Source organism: Falco cherrug, chromosome 4 (assembly GCF_023634085.1).
Source record: "Falco cherrug isolate bFalChe1 chromosome 4, bFalChe1.pri, whole genome shotgun sequence".
Taxonomy (NCBI): Eukaryota; Metazoa; Chordata; class Aves; order Falconiformes; family Falconidae; genus Falco; species Falco cherrug.
This window is the reverse complement of record NC_073700.1, coordinates 10,764,099-10,780,396: the sequence shown is the minus strand read 5'-3', so window position 1 is coordinate 10,780,396 and position 16,298 is coordinate 10,764,099. Positions and strand designations below refer to the sequence as shown.

General features: G+C 58.3%; 1 protein-coding gene across 7 annotated transcripts in view; it reads right to left on the bottom strand.

Moving 5' to 3' along the window:
* Positions 1-16,298, bottom strand: part of CELSR3 (cadherin EGF LAG seven-pass G-type receptor 3) — a 42,092-nt gene that overhangs the window by 12,539 nt on the left and 13,255 nt on the right. For 6 of the 7 annotated variants that reach the window (XR_008731943.1, XR_008731942.1, XR_008731944.1 and 3 more), the window contains exons 2-18: positions 10,343-10,975; positions 8,495-8,717; positions 7,920-8,035; positions 7,033-7,121; positions 6,449-6,606; positions 6,074-6,237; positions 5,479-5,604; positions 5,131-5,300; positions 4,735-4,920; positions 4,477-4,587; positions 4,058-4,226; positions 3,666-3,807; positions 3,367-3,487; positions 2,873-3,056; positions 2,679-2,780; positions 2,042-2,056; positions 300-394 (exon numbers count right to left, since the gene is read on the bottom strand). Coding sequence is in view for 3 of the 7 variants with exons in the window: in XM_055708433.1 (XP_055564408.1) it covers positions 300-394; positions 2,042-2,056; positions 2,679-2,780; positions 2,873-3,056; positions 3,367-3,487; positions 3,666-3,807; positions 4,058-4,226; positions 4,477-4,587; positions 4,735-4,920; positions 5,131-5,300; positions 5,479-5,604; positions 6,074-6,237; positions 6,449-6,606; positions 7,033-7,121; positions 7,920-8,035; positions 8,495-8,717; positions 10,343-10,975 (2,804 nt within the window). In the remaining 4 variants the exon portion in view is untranslated. The remainder of the gene's footprint in view (positions 1-299; positions 395-2,041; positions 2,057-2,678; positions 2,781-2,872; positions 3,057-3,366; positions 3,488-3,665; positions 3,808-4,057; positions 4,227-4,476; positions 4,588-4,734; positions 4,921-5,130; positions 5,301-5,478; positions 5,605-6,073; positions 6,238-6,448; positions 6,607-7,032; positions 7,122-7,919; positions 8,036-8,494; positions 8,718-10,342; positions 10,976-16,298) is intronic. The other variant, XM_027806954.2, reaches the window with a different exon arrangement.

The following is a 16,298-nucleotide window of genomic DNA, read 5'->3' as shown; positions in this document are numbered from 1 at the left end:
GTCCAGCCCCGCTCAGGGTTATTTGTTTTCCTCTCAAACACTGGGGCAGGACACAGGTCATTTCTGATGGGGAATTTTCATTATTTTCACATTAGATGAAGCCAAGTGAACTTCAGCTCCCATCAGTGCTCCCACAGGATGGGTTTGGGGGCAGGAGATGAGAAATGTGCTGAGCACCGCGGCAAGGCCCTCTCCTACTCTAGGTGCCCATGGAGAGCTCAGCTCTTTGAAACCTGTTTGTGAGCCCTTGTTCATATGGCTCCTGCTCTGTCAAGGCTGCAGAGCTGAGAGAGGATTACCAGCATGGAGAGCTCCTTGAAGGCAGGTGAAGTGCAGTTGAAGAGATCTGGCTCCAGCCAGCCCTTCTCCTCATCACAGTGTCTGACGGCTGCACCTAAAACCAGAAGGAAGGGGATGTCTGAAATTCAGCACAGGATAAATGGCTCCCTGCTGCATCCCTCCTCAGCAGGGACCCTCTGCACCAGCTAATCCCAAAGAGCAGCACCAGCAAGTGACAGGGAAGGCCTGTAACACCCCAGGACCATCCTCCTGCTTTGCACCAGTGCAGCCCATTCCACCCTTGGTCCGCGTCATGTCAGCAAGCTGCTGCCACCCCGCCACCCTCCAGGAGCTGGGTTCCTATGTGTGCTTCTGGGCTGCATCACACCAGGTGCCATCACACATGAATTGCAAAGAGGAATAAGTGACTTGGCAGGGACTGGGCTGGAGAAGCCCCTGGTTCCTGATGGAGACGCGGCTGTGCCCTCAGGGCTCATCTGACCCCAGACTCCTGAAGCCCACGCAGCTCTAGGCATCCCCTGGCTCACAGCCTGCAATGCCTGCTGAGGTCCTGTCTCTCTCTACAGGGCAAAGTCACCACAGGACAACCCAGCTGCTGTGGGGCTGGCAAACCTGCTGCAAGAGATGAGCCCCTGCAGGTCCAGTGGGATGGAGGACTCTCCATCCAGCAGCGTGGGTTCAGTACCCAGCGCAAGACCCCAGTCCCTGGCTGGGGCCCAAGCAGTACTGCACAGCAACGGGAGTACCAGCAATGAATGGGATCATTCTGGAACTACCACCAAAAGTGCTGCCAAAGCCAACACGGACAGCAGCATCCTGGGCTGGGAGTGTCACCGTGCACACTCTGAGCTAGAGGAACCCACCCGGCCCCAGTGTACCTGGCAGGACTGTGGACCAGGCCCTCCTGGGGGCAGCACCAGGGCACAGCCCACCCAGGTGCCCATGGCTGGGAGAGGGCAGCAGCATGGCCGGGGCAGGGAGAGGGAGCCTGCAGCAGAGTGCAGTCGCTGCTCAGAAAAGCCCCAGTGACTAGAATGCCCCCTCCCACCATGTCCAGCTCCTACCTGTCCTCCCCAACCACCTTTCCCCCAGCTGCAGAGGCACAGGGACCAGTGCCATTGCAGCTGGGAGCAGGGAGAACAAAGAAACCTCCACACTGCTGACCTCCCGCTGGCAGAGAACAGAGATCAGCTCAGCTGCAGATCTGTGCAGGATTCGGTGCCTGGGTCCCTCTACCTCCTCCTACCAGCCGGGCAGATGGACCAGGACCTTGTGCTGTGCGTGCCATCATTACCTACCCCCATCCTACTGCCCCCGGCTCAAACAACTGTCCCCTTCCTCCACCCCACAGCCATTCCTCCATGGCTTCACTGGCATCGCTTATCACCAGCTCCTTCCCCTTCCAGCCCAAGCAAGCAGGGACCCATCCAGGAGAGCCAGCATCCATCTCAGCCAGGCAGCAGAGCACAGACCTGCCCGGAGCCAACACTGCAGGCTCAGGACTGCGGGTGGCAGGGGCTGCATGCAGCTGCAGCCACGTTTGCACCGGTTTGTGTGCTGGGAGCAGGGAAGAGCGTGTAGGAGTGCTGAGGCCAGGCAAAGCATTGGGAAGACACTCGGCAGCTCCAGAAGCAGTGGGAAAAGCGCAGGGGTGTGCAGGGTGCCAGGCAGGGAGCAGGGAGGGAAAGCCATGTGGCGCGGCCCTTATAGCACAGGGAGAAGGAGATGGGAACAACCTTACCTGCACCCCTCAAGCCTGAGCACGGAGGGCGAGAGAACCGGGGAGAGAAGCGACAACAGTTAGGAGCAGAACCTGCCTCCTCCTGGGGCGAACGGCTGGAGAAGGACAGGGTTTGTATTGTCCCCTGGGGCTTGTGTTGCCCTACAGTCCCAGACACCCTTCTCATGCCTTTGCTGTCACCAAGGACAGCCTCTTCCAGCTCAGGACATTGACTCCTACCCAACACTCACCTAATGGCACACTGTGCCCCGCTCCCCTCGCGGCACACACTGAGGACAGGGCCAGTGGAGCCACAGCAAGGTGCTGTGGGTGCTGAGCTGCCAGGCCAGGCCTGACCCCAGCCTCAAGCCCACTGAAACCAAAAAGCAGCGGGGAGAAGGTGGGGACCAAGGCTGAGGGAACAGCACAGCCCTGGGGCTGGGTGATGGGCCCGGACCGCTCAGCCTGTTCCCAGCCCCACGGCCAGACCCCTCTGCTCTCCCCCAGGCTGTGGCATTTTCTCCAACTTCCTTCTCCCAGCCCTCAAGCCCAGCTAAACGGGACTGCGACAGCACAAGAACAGAGTGATACTGTTGGGGCTGCTACAGCCCCCGCAGGACAGCCAGGCTGTCCCCTCCCCATCGCATCCCCCACTCACCCAAGGAGCCTTTGGGACACAGCACCGCAGCTGAGAAGCCAAACTTGGTCTGGGGCCACCACACACCCGCCTTCAGGCTTTTGGGACAGCCGTCATAGAGCACTGTAGAGACACACGCCCCAGGGGACCGGTCACAGGGGGAGGCCACTGATGCCAAGCCCCAGGCACCAGCCCCCCACCGTGCTCACACTCACCCTCGCAGCCGCTGGGCGTCACCTCAGCAAAGGGGCTGTCACAGCTGTTGCACTGGCGCCCGATGACCCCAGGCCGGCAGTGGCACCGGCCAGTCTCCTTGTCACAGGAGCGTGAGGTGGAGCCCACCGGGTAGCAGTCACAAGGCAGGCAGGTGTCGCTGCCTTTGGGGCGGTAGTGGAAGTCCTGGGAGGAGACAGGGACAGCCATCAGACAGGACAGCAGCCAAGGCTGGTGCCTGGGGAACCGCTGGAGCCAGGGAAGAGAAAGGCCAGGCTCCTGATTTTCAAGCACCCCCATTGCCCCCATTCTCACTGTGCCGGGGCAGGAGGGCTGCACAGAAGAGCTGAGCAGGGATCCAGCCCAGAAACGGGCACACAAAGCAGGGCCCAGGCAGCTGCCAGGTCTTTGCAGGAGGACAAGGAACAGCATCAAGGACAGGCAGAGCTCCAGGCAAGCCACGGACCATGTCCCCATGGGCACAGCTGCCCCTCACCTTGCAGTGGCACTGCCCGTTGGTCTTATTGCAGTCGGGGTCGAAGCCCTTGTTCACATCACAGTTACAGGGCCCGCAGGTGGGGTTCCCCCACCAGCCCTTCGGACACTGCTGGTCCATCCTAGGGAGAGAAATACCTCTGCTGTTACAACCACCAAAGTCCCTGAGCCTTCTCCTCCCACCAGCCCAAAAGCTCAGCTGCTCCAAGGAGCTAGGTGGCACTGAGAAGTCCCTGGTCACATAGTCAGGATGTGAGGGTAGCACAGAGCCAGGCACGGGGCCATGGCCCTGCATCTCACCTGTGCTCACAGTACTGCCCGAAAAAGTTCCCTCCACACTCGCACACGTAGCCCAGGGGTGAGCCTGGCTTGCGGCGACACGCTGACTTGTTCTTGCAGGGGTTGAGGTGACACACATCCACGCAGTCCCCTCCATAGTACCCTGAGGTGTGGACAGAAAGCACAGTGTAAACCAAGCATGTTCCCCCCGAGAGGTGCCAGAGCACCATGGACTGGATTTAGAGGGCTCAGGAGGGATTCTGCCCTCCAGAAAAATTAATGACAGTGTATAACAGGGATGCGACTTGCCCAAGGGATAGACAGGAAAGCAGTCGCAGGCCAGGAAGGAGCCATAGGGGGAAAAGAAGACAGACATGGCAAAAGAAGGTGTGGCAGAGTGCCACAGGACCCACCTGGCTGGCAGACACAGGAGTAGCTCTGCCACTCGTCTTTGCAGACGCTGTTGGCTGGGCAGGGGCTGGAGTCGCAGGGACTTGGCACACTGCAGCCAGCCTCCACCCGCAGGGCATGGCTGGGCTTGGGCAGCACAGTCCCAGTGACGCTGTCACCCAGTCGCACACCCTGCAATGCAGGCGACAAATTCAGAGCGAAGCTAGGACAGATGTGCGAGGCTCCAGTCCTGCCCTCCCACAACCCCCCCGGGGCAGCCGACCCCCATCACCCTTGCTGCGTTGATTTACAGCTGCCCCACAGCACCTCAGAGCCTTGAGTGCTCAGGGCGCGAGTGTCATCAGCAGCTGCCAGGCCTGTGTTTCCACCCCTCCATGTAACAGACGTGCTGGAAAGGGAAGGTTCAGAGCAATGGACTCACCTGTATGCAGCCCCTCAGCCCATTCTGCACTTCGCCAGAGCCCAGGACTCCCCCCACATGCAGGTGTTTCACCTTCAGGCCATGCAGTTCATTTCCAACAACCACCGTATCCTGCAGAAGGAAACAGAGTAACATGGGGCAACTGGCATCAGCTCTGCTCCAACTCTCTCTGAGGGTGCAGAGGCCCAGCCTGGCCGGTGTATGCCAAGCATTCCCCATAGCTCCTGTCCTGATGCCAGGGTCTCCAGCAGCACCTACCTGGTAGAGCCCAAAGTCCAGGGTGAGGGTGATGACATAGCGTGAGTCTCGCCCGCTGCGGACATCCCGCAGCTCCAGCTGGAGGTCATGCCATCTCCCATCACTGAGCCGCAGCTGGTCCAAGAGGAGGCTGGTGCTGCGCCCGGACCCCCTGCTCACCATGAAGGAGAGCAGGCCCCCAGCCAGCTGCAGAGAGGGAGCCAGCAATGGCAGCAGTGAGCAAAGACCTGGCCAATCCCACCTGCCTCCAGCCTACCCTCCCGCTAAACATCTCTCCCTGCAACCAGCCTCTGCTGGAGCTCGAGTCAATATGGAGGGCAGGGTCCTCCTGCTCTCCTGAGGCAGACAGCAGCAGAGGCTGGGGACATGGTGCTGTGGCTGGGGCTGTGGCCCTACCTGGCAAAGCAGGGTGGTGTACTGGCCAGCATGGGCTTGCAGAAGTACCCCGTCAGGCTGGCGTGTCCGAAAGGCTAGCCCCAGGTACCACGGCACCGAGATCTTCACATCTGTCTTGAAGTCCCAGGTCAGGACGCTGTTGCCCTGGAAATAGTGGGCATGGTGCATGGCTGGAAAGGAAAGTGGAGGTGAGGAGAAGGGACGGGCACTACACAGGGAGCATGAGATGCAGGGACAACAGAGCTGCTCCATCTGACATGGACCTCCCCTACTCTGTTTCCACAGCAACCCCAGCACAGCCTGGCACATACCCACCCTGCCCATGCCCAGCAGCACCCGCTCACTCACGATGGCGGCAGTCCTTGCCCCCGAAGCCAACAGGACAGAGGCAGGAGTAGGTCCCCCAGCTGACAGAGCAGGTGCCGCCGTTCTTGCAGGGGCTGGAGTCGCAGAACGTGTGCTTGGCATGGCAGCCTGCAGGCATCAAAGTCACCCACATCAGCCTTGACCTCCTCACCACCTCCCTGCAGCCCACACAGAGAGGCACCACTGCCCACCAGCCCTTCCCCTGGCTGCCAGAGGGGCAATCCCAGCCATTCAGCCTCTCCGCACAGGCCCTGCGTGCTCAGGGATGAGGGTCAAGGCTGTCGCTGCTCCTTATGCCAGAAGAAAGACACTGCAGAGCTGGACTGACTACCTAGCATCTCCCAGACAAGGCCAGCTCTGCAGGCTCTGCACTTGGGATCAGGGGACATTTCCAGAACATTAGCTGGGGACCGGCTCATTTAGGGGGATCTGGAGGCCCCATTCTCCGATGGGAAGCTGCTCAGCTCCAGCTGTGCTGCCATGACGCTGTTACAGCCCAGCAGTGCTGACGGGTGAGCAGGAGAGGCAATTCCCAGGGCAGGGGCTGGCAGGAGCAAAGGCACTGGTACACTGGTACCTGCAGCAGTTCCATTGTTGGCGATGTAGGAGGCCAGGTCAATGCGTTTGCTGTCAATGTAGAGGTCTCTCATGCATCCCACAAAATCCCGGTGAGTGACAGGGAAATTTTCCGGCAGGTTGGGGACCCCTCCAAGGAGCAAGGGACCTGTGAGGTCCAGGGACCTACAAGGACAGAAGCCCAGTGCTTTAAGAACCACAGCGACCTCAGACTGGTCAGCTGGCTCCTCAGATCAAGAGGCTGGGAAGCAGACATCCTCAGGGACAGGCACACACAGCCAAGGTCCCAGATGTGAAGGGCTGACTCCACAGGACACCCAAGCGCCCTGCTCCTCTCCGCACTGCAGCAGAGCCCAGCACTCCCTGAGGAACTCACTTCTTCGAGCTGGTCTGCACACCCTCTGCAGCACAGGAGTAGTTCCCGATCTCACTGCCAAACTGCAGGGCCACTGAGGCGTCACATTCGTCCACTGTCAAGATGGCCACCTTGTCCTTGGAGGGGCCCTGCACCACCCCTAGGGTGTTGACCTTGGGCTGAAACCAAACACAGGGCATTAGCAGCACACAGGCCCCCAGACTCAGGCACCCAAGGGCCCACATGGCAGCAAGGAAAGGGCCTGAGTGTGGCCCAGGCACTGCTGCGCTGCTGGAGGTGTGAGCCAAGCAGGAGGGACGTCTCTGGCTGAGCCCAGCAAGCAGCGCCAGAGACAGGCATGGGCACGAACACCGCATGGAGTGCATTCCTGCAGCCTCCAAGTGTGGTCCTGAGGGTCAGTCTTCCCCTGCACCTGGCTGTCTGCTCCACTGCACCCATCCCCAAGGGCTGAAAACCACCTCTACCTTCTCTCCACAGCCTCCCCCATGGGGCAAAGCCAGAAAACAGGACAGCCAGAGCCACTCGTTGATGCCTCACAGGGAGAGACACCCACACGTGTAGGGGGACAGCTGGGACACACGTACCTTGTTGTAGTAGTGGAGCTGCAGCGTGTGCCACTGCCCATCACTCACCCCCCCCGGCAGGTAGGGGCTCACCACCGTGCTGGACTCCCCTGCAGGACAGGGATGATGGCACGCTGAGGAAAGCCGGACAGCCCTTGGATGCGCCTACCTCTCCTGCAGGCACCAAGCCCACTGCGCTGCCGATGGCCTCGCGCAGGGTTGGAGAAGGGCTTCAGGGAGACAAGCTCAGCAAACCAGCCTCTGCCTGCTGTGGTTTGCAGCAGGACAGGGGGAATCACAGCCCTGGGGCTACAGCCAGCACCCCAGGATGGCTCCTCTGTCTAGGCTGACTACCAGGGTGCCCTGGCACCATGGCATCTCGCCCCTTGCCAGCTGCTCACTGCTGGACCTTGCTCTGAGGAGACCAGTGCAACTAGAGCAGTAGCAGGATGGCCATCAGGCACTGTGTGGAGGGGAGGGGGGAGGAGCTGCTCCTGACACCCTTCGGGGCAGACAGGATGGGCACAGCAACAGCACAAGGCAGCTGGGATGAGACCAACAGGACAGCAAACACCCTCCAGGGAGGGTCCTCCTCTCCAGACTGGTTCATAGCAAGGCAGGAGGTGAAGCTCACAGCTCGTAACAGGGCAGAACAGCAGCAGAGGCCCCATAAGGGTTTATCCTGGATTGTACTCACAGCCCCGCTGCTGCACTTGCACTCCTAAGCCTAGGGAGGGTCCTGAGACACACACCCACCCCCTCTGCCATGCACTGACACTCACCAGCACCTCTCTCAACCCTGTCTCCCTACATACAGGCTCCATCCAGGCAGCAACCCACTCTCTCCACTCAGCACAGGTCTTCTCACAGCTTCCCACAAATCCCACGACAGGCAAGGCCAAGCCTACCTGTGGAGTATTTCAGCTGGACCTGCCCCTGGATGATCTCCACCGCCAGGAAGTCGTGCCTCTCATTCAGGCGCCCGTTGTAGAGCAGGAGGCCGCTGGGCTCCACGGTGCTGAACCTGGGGCAAGGGAGGAAGCAGGAGGGCAGGGCGTGCGCAAGGAGCATGCAGAGATCCTCGCTCTCCTGTGGCATGGCACCAGTGTCCCAGCACTGGGACAGGGTGAGACCCAGGCCTGGCCCTGGGTGCAAGCCCAGCTGGGAAGGGGCTGGGAGCTTGATCCAGGGGATGCTTTGGGAGCATGGGGGCCTGGCATGGAGGCAGAGAGTTGGCAGCCAGGAAGGGCAGAGGTACTGAAGGAAGGGATGAGGTGATGCCAGGGGACACATGCCAGTGCAAATTCAGAGCCCTTTGGCTAAAGGCAACAGGGCAGCCTCACGGCGAGGCAAAGCCAGTAACACAGGGGTCTGGAGAGCATCAGCAAGACCCTGGGCAGGCCCAGGGTGCACAAGAGCCACCAGAGCAGGGCCAGGTGAACTGGTGGGTGCTGACGTCCAGCAGAGGAATGAGAGCACTCACGAGAGGGCAAGGGTGAGGTGGAAGCGCTGGCGCAGGCCCCGGAACATGACGAAGGATCGTGGTGGGAAGGAGCGTGTGGACACCTCGCAGAAGGGCATCTCGAAGCCACCTGCCGGGCACTGGCAGTGGAAGCCCCCATCGGCACTGTTGGTGCAGGTGCCGCCATTGCGGCACACGCCGGGTACGCAGCGCCCTGAGCGGCTGTCCACTTCACAGTTCTCGCCTAAGGGGGAGTAAGACGAGAGGCTTGGGACAGAACCCAGCTGGGGAGCACACACAGAGCAGCCACCCATCCACCCCTTGCCCTGGGAGTGCAAGCATCCGCCCAGGTTTGGGGCAGGGTAGCCAAGGGGCAGGAGTCTGGGACAGCTGGGGGCCAGCAAAGGATGTGAGAACCCAGGCGTCACCCAGGGGTTCCCCACGGTAGCCAGCAAGCTAGCTACCACTGCCAGCCCTGCAGCACAAGCCACTGGCAGGATGGGATGCCAGCTCCATCTGAAGGGGCAAATTTTGACCCAGGGTGGCATGGGAATAAGACAGGAGGGGACTGATCACAGCTGGGCTGCACAGTTCTAAGGACGGAGAGCCAGGGAAGTCGTAGCGATGCTGAGAGTGTCTCCTCGGAGTGCCTCCTTAGGTGCTGCCACCGCACAGACCTGGGACAGGCGTTGCAGTCCTGCCTCTGGGGTATGGGGACTGCCCAACGCCACTGAGCTCCCCTGCCAATAGCTACGAAAGACTCACCCACAGGACGAGGAACCTCCTAACCCTGCATGCAGGCTCTGATGTAGGAGCAAAAGCCAAGTGGAAACCAGTCAGATGAGGGACACCAAATACACTTGCACCTTGCTGGCATCAATAACGGGGATGCCCCAAGCCCCCTCAGCAGTGCGGGGCAGGGGGTCTGGCCAGCCCCTTTTCCCATGCTGTCCCTGCAGCATGCAGGGAACTGCTCAGCTGCAGCCCTAGGTCCTGGGCCCTACTCCCATTATTTGCTCCATGGCATGCAAGGATGAGGAGACAGCATGAAGTGACAGGGAAACGAGCTCATTAACCCTTCTGCTAATGGCTGTTCACGCTTCAAATGCTGGGGGTTAATTACCAGTGACTCTGCTTATCTCACCAGGAGCCACCGACAGGAGAGCTGCTCCAAGGCAGCCATCTGCTGCTGTGCTCCCTCCCGGCAGCGAGGGCAAGGCAGTGCCTCCTGCACCAGTAACCACAGGCCACCTTCCCTCACCCCCAGGTTGCCAGTGGCCGGTCACTGTCTCCACAGCCCGTTCGGGACTTGTGGCAATGAGACACTGGCTGGCCCAGGGATTCCCCCCATAGCCAGAACCAGATCTGCCTGGATCGGGTCCTGCCCGGTGGCGCAGCTAGGCCCAGCTTCCCCTTCTGTTTTTGGGCAGGCAGCAGCTCACCCACTGCACATGGGGCTAGCATGGGCCCTGCATCTCTGCGGACCAGCTGAAGACTGGCACAGGCTGAAACCAGCACCTCCAACAGCCCCAGAGCCCACCCACCCCACTGGCATGGGGCTTTCTGTGCCCCAGCCTGGTACAGTCCAGCTTGGCCTCCTACTCTGTGAAAAAGGCTAGGAGGTGGTGGCCAGGGTCCCCAGGAGCCCTCCGTGCCATCTCCCTACAAGACAGATTTCTATGGCAACCTCAGCCCTGCACATCCAGCACCATGGAAACACAGGGAGTCAGGAGCAGAGCTGGACCTCTGTGGGCAAAAAGGGGCTCTGACACCCGCCACCCTGCTGGGAAGAGCACCCCGCCATGGTGACAGCAATACCAAGGGACCTGCTCACCCACCTTCCCACAGCCCCCTGCCCCAGGCACTCACCACTGAAGTGCTGGCGGCAAACACACGTGTATCCCCCCTCCTTGCGGGTGCAGATCCCACCGTTCAGGCAGGGGTTGGAGTAGCAGAGGTTGATCTCTGTTTCACAGTAGTCCCCAGTGAAGCCCTGTGGGCAGCGGCATCGCAGGCCGGTGATGGGGTGGATGGGCCGAAAGAGGGTGGAGGGGGAGGCAATGAAGGGGGCTGAGCTGTCGAACTTGAGGACGGAGATGCACTTCATGTAGTTCTGGCAGGGCTCCCGCAGGCAGACGTTGTCATCGAAGGGTAGCACCTCCAGCATGGAGGCGCCCGTCAGCGCCATGCGCTTCATGTACAGCTGCTCCTGCAGCTCCTCCGAGCTGAAGTAGCGCCCACCTCGCGGCGCCAGGGCCGAGAAGCTGACGTTGAGCACTGTGCCACCCACATCTGTGTCATTCTGGATGTTGAAGATGAAGATGTCCTCCTTGGGCGTTGCGAGCACGGTGGCCACCCCTTCCAGGAAGGTGGCCAGCAGCGGGGAGAGGAAGCGCTCCTGCCACATGTTCTCCAGCCGCACCGTGATGCTGTTGGCCAACATGTCCTCCGTGATGATGAGCACCCGCAGGACACACTGGGCTGTCACGCTGTGGATCCCATCTGTGGGAAGGAACGGGGACATGCTGCAGGTCTTTGCCTGATGCTTGCAGGGTCTCTTCCCTCCCACCCCTGGGCAGAGTCTTGCACCCCACTGCTGTCCCCAAAAGGCCTGAGTCCTTGGCTAAGGAAGCTTGGAGCCGCAGCCCCAGGGGCTAGCAGGGTGCCACCGGGGCTTGAGGGGGAGCGGTTGGTGTGGCTGCATCTTATCCCTCCCACCAGGCTCTCCCCTGAGCTAACTCCCACGTTTCCTCCCTGTATGGGATCTCAGCAGCAAACTGAGCTCTCAGGAACAAAGATGCTTGTGAGAATCAGGCAGAAGGAAGTCCCAGCAGGAGGCTGGGCAAACACAGGAGCCGATGCCAGGGCCTGGGGTGTTTTGCTCCCCCACTGTGCTCTGTCTGCCTCCCCCACGCTGCCTTTCCCTGCATTCTCCTCCTGCCATTTCCTTCCTCTCTCCTCCAGGGTCTTCAAGGCTTTTGTGCCAGTCTCCCTCCTTCCCCCCTTCTTACCATCTGCTCCACATCTCTTCCTCCCTTGGCCCATCTCTGGTTTGTTTAATTCTCTTTAATCTTTATTTTCCTTGGAAACAAACTCCCTCCCCTTGGGATCCCACACCACGCGAGCAATCTCCCGAGTGTGAACACAGGACCACGCGCACACACTCAAGAGCGTGCCCGCCTGCTCTCTCCCAGGACCTTGGCCATCAGCAGCATCTCACCCCCATGTCAGGCACACTCGCAGGCCAGCAGCTCAGGCTGCAGGGGTGCAGGCAGCACAGCACCAGCCCGGACAGGCAATGGCACAGCTCCCAGCGCAGCACCCACCCCAGCAGCTATGCAGTTTGGGGACCCCTGCCTCGCCCCACCTACCCAGCTCCCAGAAACCCATTGGATCCCGCTTTGCAGCAGGTCATACTCTGCTGCAAATTAGGAAATACTGGCCAAGCTGGGAGCAGGACAGACAGACAGATGTGACCATATTCCTAATTCCTCCAGGAAACCCTGCTACAAGCACAGGCACGCAGCACCCCTCTCTGCAAGACAGAGACTATAATTATCCCAGCTGGGGACCTACCAGGCAGCAAGCCCCACACCTGGCTCAGATAAAACTCCCACCAGTCCCTTCCACAGCACGATTGTTCCCAGCCCATTCCCCAGGCTTGACACTGCCCAAATGCTAACTGCCTGGCTCTTTGCTGGGGCTTTTGCTCTTCCCCCTCTCTGCCCAAGCAGAAGTTTGGGCAGTGGTTTTATTTTTCAGTCATTAACTCTCCTTTCCATGTGACTCCAGTCAGTGGCTTTGCCAGGAGTTATCCCACAAAGCAGCCTGCCAATGTCCCCCTCGCTCAGGCCACCCCAGGCACCTTTGCTAGCGGCCTTGGCTGTGGCACCCAACAGGGAGAAGCCCACCTACTACTTCATTTGTCTATCACCTGCTGCTCCCATCTCCCACCCCACATTCACCTGACACCCCCAAAGCCCCATGTTTCCTTGGAAACCTGGCTCTCCACCATCACGCCGAGACAACATTTACATCAGCACATCTCAATGGTGACTCCCAGGACTATCCCTGGGTGCTGAGTTTTGCTGTAACATCCCCTACACGTGACCAACAAGTGGCAAACGCAAGCCACCCCCTTCCCCTGGGGACTTTGGGTTCAGCTGCCTGTGCATCTCTGCAGGCAAGGTCCCCAGAACGATGGGCAAGGAGTTTTCCAGGACACTTCTCTTTCCCTGTCTGCCATGCTGACCTTGGCAGGTAAATCAGCTCCGTGGAGACAGCCTCGTGCATCCCCTCCTGTGCCCTGTCTCAGGTTCAACACTCTGGGCCCTAATTTAAACACTGACACGGGAGACGGGCTTGTGAAAAGGTAGGCAAGGAGGGTGGATCTCACTTCAGGGGAAGAGCAACTAAAGCAAAGATGCGCCTAACACCGTCGAGAACAGCCCCTCCTCTCCCTCAGCCCAGCCCTCAGCTGTTCCCCAGCACATGCTGGCATGGGCAAACCTGGCACCCAGGGCTGGGCTGCTCATGCCCTGCCCCTTCACCTCGCGGCCAGAGAGCTGAAGGACGAGCCCTCAGCAGCTCTGGGCTGCTGGGTCCTCAGCAGCTCCCAGGGAGCAGCCATGTGGGTTATAACGAAGCACACTGGCGTGACCACCCTGTCAGAAGGGCCCTGCACCAAAGGTGCGATGGTCGGGTGTAGCACGCAGTGGCCCTGGAGGAACCACGGTGCATTACTGGTGTGTACACAGGAGAGCTGCTCACCTACTCATAGACTGTCATCTCTGCCCCTCTCTCAACCTGGGTATGACACCACCCTGTGCTGTTCAGAGCAGGGAGGGGACCCACAATCTCCAAGGTGATACTGTCCTCAGTGGTGTAAAGGCACAGCACAGCCCTGTGCTGCCACAGCTCCCCTGACCGCCCTTCCAAGCCAGACGTAACTGCGTGGCACACTGCCCGCACGCAGAGGTAACCTGGGCAGCTGCTAAAACGAGAGCTGCTACCAGGATGCACAGGACAGGCTAATGGACCAGACCATTGCCACCAGGAAGCCCTGGCCAGCCCATGCCGAGGCCACATGTGAAACAAGCCTGGGAGGCTCAGCCAGACCCTGCTCAGCAGTGACCCAGTGCAAGGTAGCACAAGGGGCAGCAGGCTTCCCGGCACCTGGAAATACATATATATACACAAAGTGCCTATCACCATATTGATAAACATTCTTTGGAACCACTCTTGACAGTTCCTCAGTGAGGACCAGGGGTGCAAATGCCAGCTCCCCCCACTCCCTGCCCATGCCCCAGTGCAAGCCTCGTGCAGAGCTGCCTTTACTGTTCCTCTCTTCCCATGGCTGCTGCGCTGCAAAGCCTTTTGATTTCCCTCAGCCCTGTTTGAAGTTTGCAGTGCACAAGGATTTAAAGATTGAAATGCCTCCCTTTTTCCCTCCTCTCTCTCTCTCATACTCTTCAGAAGGTGAAAGCTTCCCGGCGACCCTGCAAATTCCTGTGCAAGCACCAGCCTGCATGCTGGGCTGGTGCTCTGGAGATAAGGCTCCCACTGGGCTGGGGGAGCAGCGGTGCCAGTACAGTCACCCAGGAGCTAATCTCCCGGAGGAAGGGGGGGCTGCTTCTCTCTGAAATCAAAGTGCTTCTGCCCCACATGGAAGCAAGGTGAAAAATCACCCCTCTGTGTGACACCCTAACAGCTCTGACATAGAGAGCAGCACAAGCAACGGTTACCAAACAGCTCCATGAAGCACCTGGCTGGACGTGCCAGGGGATGTAGGCCTGCCTGGGCTCAGTGCAAGGCACTGGCATTGTCACCTGCATCCTCCGAGGCACCTTGTCTCTGCAAGAGGCTCATGGTGATATGGAGAAATAATGTGAAATGGGGATAATGGACATGGATTGTGATTGTATGTGTCTGCTTAAGGAATGTGGGTATGGTGACTAGTCATGGGTGCGGTGACAACCACAGTTTTGAGGAGACGCCTGCCCCTCTTCCTCTAACAAAGGGGAGACGCCTGCCCTTCTTCCTCTAACAAAGGGGCTATTTAAAAGAGAATAAGAAAAGATGAGAGACATTCAAATGCTATCTAGAGGGAGGGAGTGCTAAGTCTCCTTGCTGGAAAAGATCGGGTGGTCACAAGGACATGAATCACCTGAAGAAGATCGGATGGTCACAAGAACATGAATCACCTACAAACCTGCAAGACCACCACATTCCAGGAAACGGACTGATAAGCTAATTAACATACGAAGCGGGGTTTAGGTAACAAATATGTATAGGCGTTAATTGAATATTCATTTGTTCATTGTATAAATGTGAGATGGTTCGTCACTTCGGGTATGCACGCTTGTGGAGGAGCGATCCCCCGTGCATCTGCGCGCAATAAACATACCTACTTTATAACTTTCGAGTTATAGAGTCTAATTCCGCACGTCAGTTTGGCGAGCCAGGCAGGAGGATTTCTGCTCGGCTGAGGGACCAGCTGCGGAGCGGACGCTCCTAGGCGCGCCCCGGGAGATTTCCTCGGAGGAGCCTCCTCTTCTCAGCTGTTCACCCGGGAGCAGAAAAGAAACCCCTGGATCCACGGATAAAACGGTATGTTTAGTAACGGGGCGGCTGGTGAGACGCACGGAGACGTCCGGCGCGCAGCGTAGTCCCCAGGAGGAAAGGTACCTTGGGAGGGGGTTTGCTGACCAAGGGGTGGCCGCTAGCGATCTTGAGGGCAGATCGAGCAAACCCGAGGTGACTGCCATTCCTAAAAGCCCGGAGGCCTCGTGACGGAAAGCGGGGGGCGGGACGGAATAAGGCGGAATCTCACAGGAACAAGAGGGACCTCACAGCAAAAGTAAAAGGGAAACTTTTGCGTAGGAAAAAGAGGAAGCTAAAAACTTCCTTTAGGTTGTCTTAAGAATTGGGGAATTCCTGGAATGTAACAACTGAAATAGCGCTCTGTGTCTTGTTTGTTCTATGTGTTGTCTTGTTATATGTTCAAAACTCGGAGTTATGAAATGTATGTTGAAAAAATATTAACATTCTGGTAATTTGTGGCAAATAGCGGAAAACTTAACACTCTGCTTAAGACCAGGAAAAATTGGTTTTTGTTTGTTGTTTGTTTTTTGGCAATTGTTCATTGAAATGCATACTTTGTGAACTGTTAGTGTTCCTAAGAGTTTGTACATAAGTGCACGGTACCGTATAACATACTGCTTGTGTGACTGCGGGCTGCCCGGAGAGTGTGAATGGTGTGATTGAGATGCGCATTTTGATTTTCCGTGTATAGCTTAATTATTTTGACTAAGTGTGAGTGCAAGAGTGCTTGAGACAGGCGTTTGAGTGCAAAACGAGTAAAAAGCTCTATCCGCGTTTCCAACCTTGGGTGGCTAAGGCGGCCGGAGAAAAACAAAGTAATTAAAATTGCAAAATGGGAAATGGAAGGAGTAAGCCCTGTGAAAAATCGCCTTTGGGTTGTATATTAAAACATTGGAGTGATATCGTAGGACAGGGTGGTACCGAAAATAGAAGGAAATTGGTTAAATATTGTAATCAGTGGTGGCCTTTGTATAAATTGGAGAGCGATGCGAAATGGCCTCAGGAGGGAGGAACGTTAGATTATAACACTCTCCTTCAATTAATGTTGTTTCTGAGGACAGAGGGAAAATGGGATGAAGTATTATATGCAGACATGTTCTTTGTCCTCCAGGACAAACCTGAGTGGCAAAAGGACTGTGGATTAGTACCCCCTCGGGATCCTATGGTACTAGCACTAGAAAGAGTGCGGGATTAACATCACCTGATCTTTGATTGTGGCTCT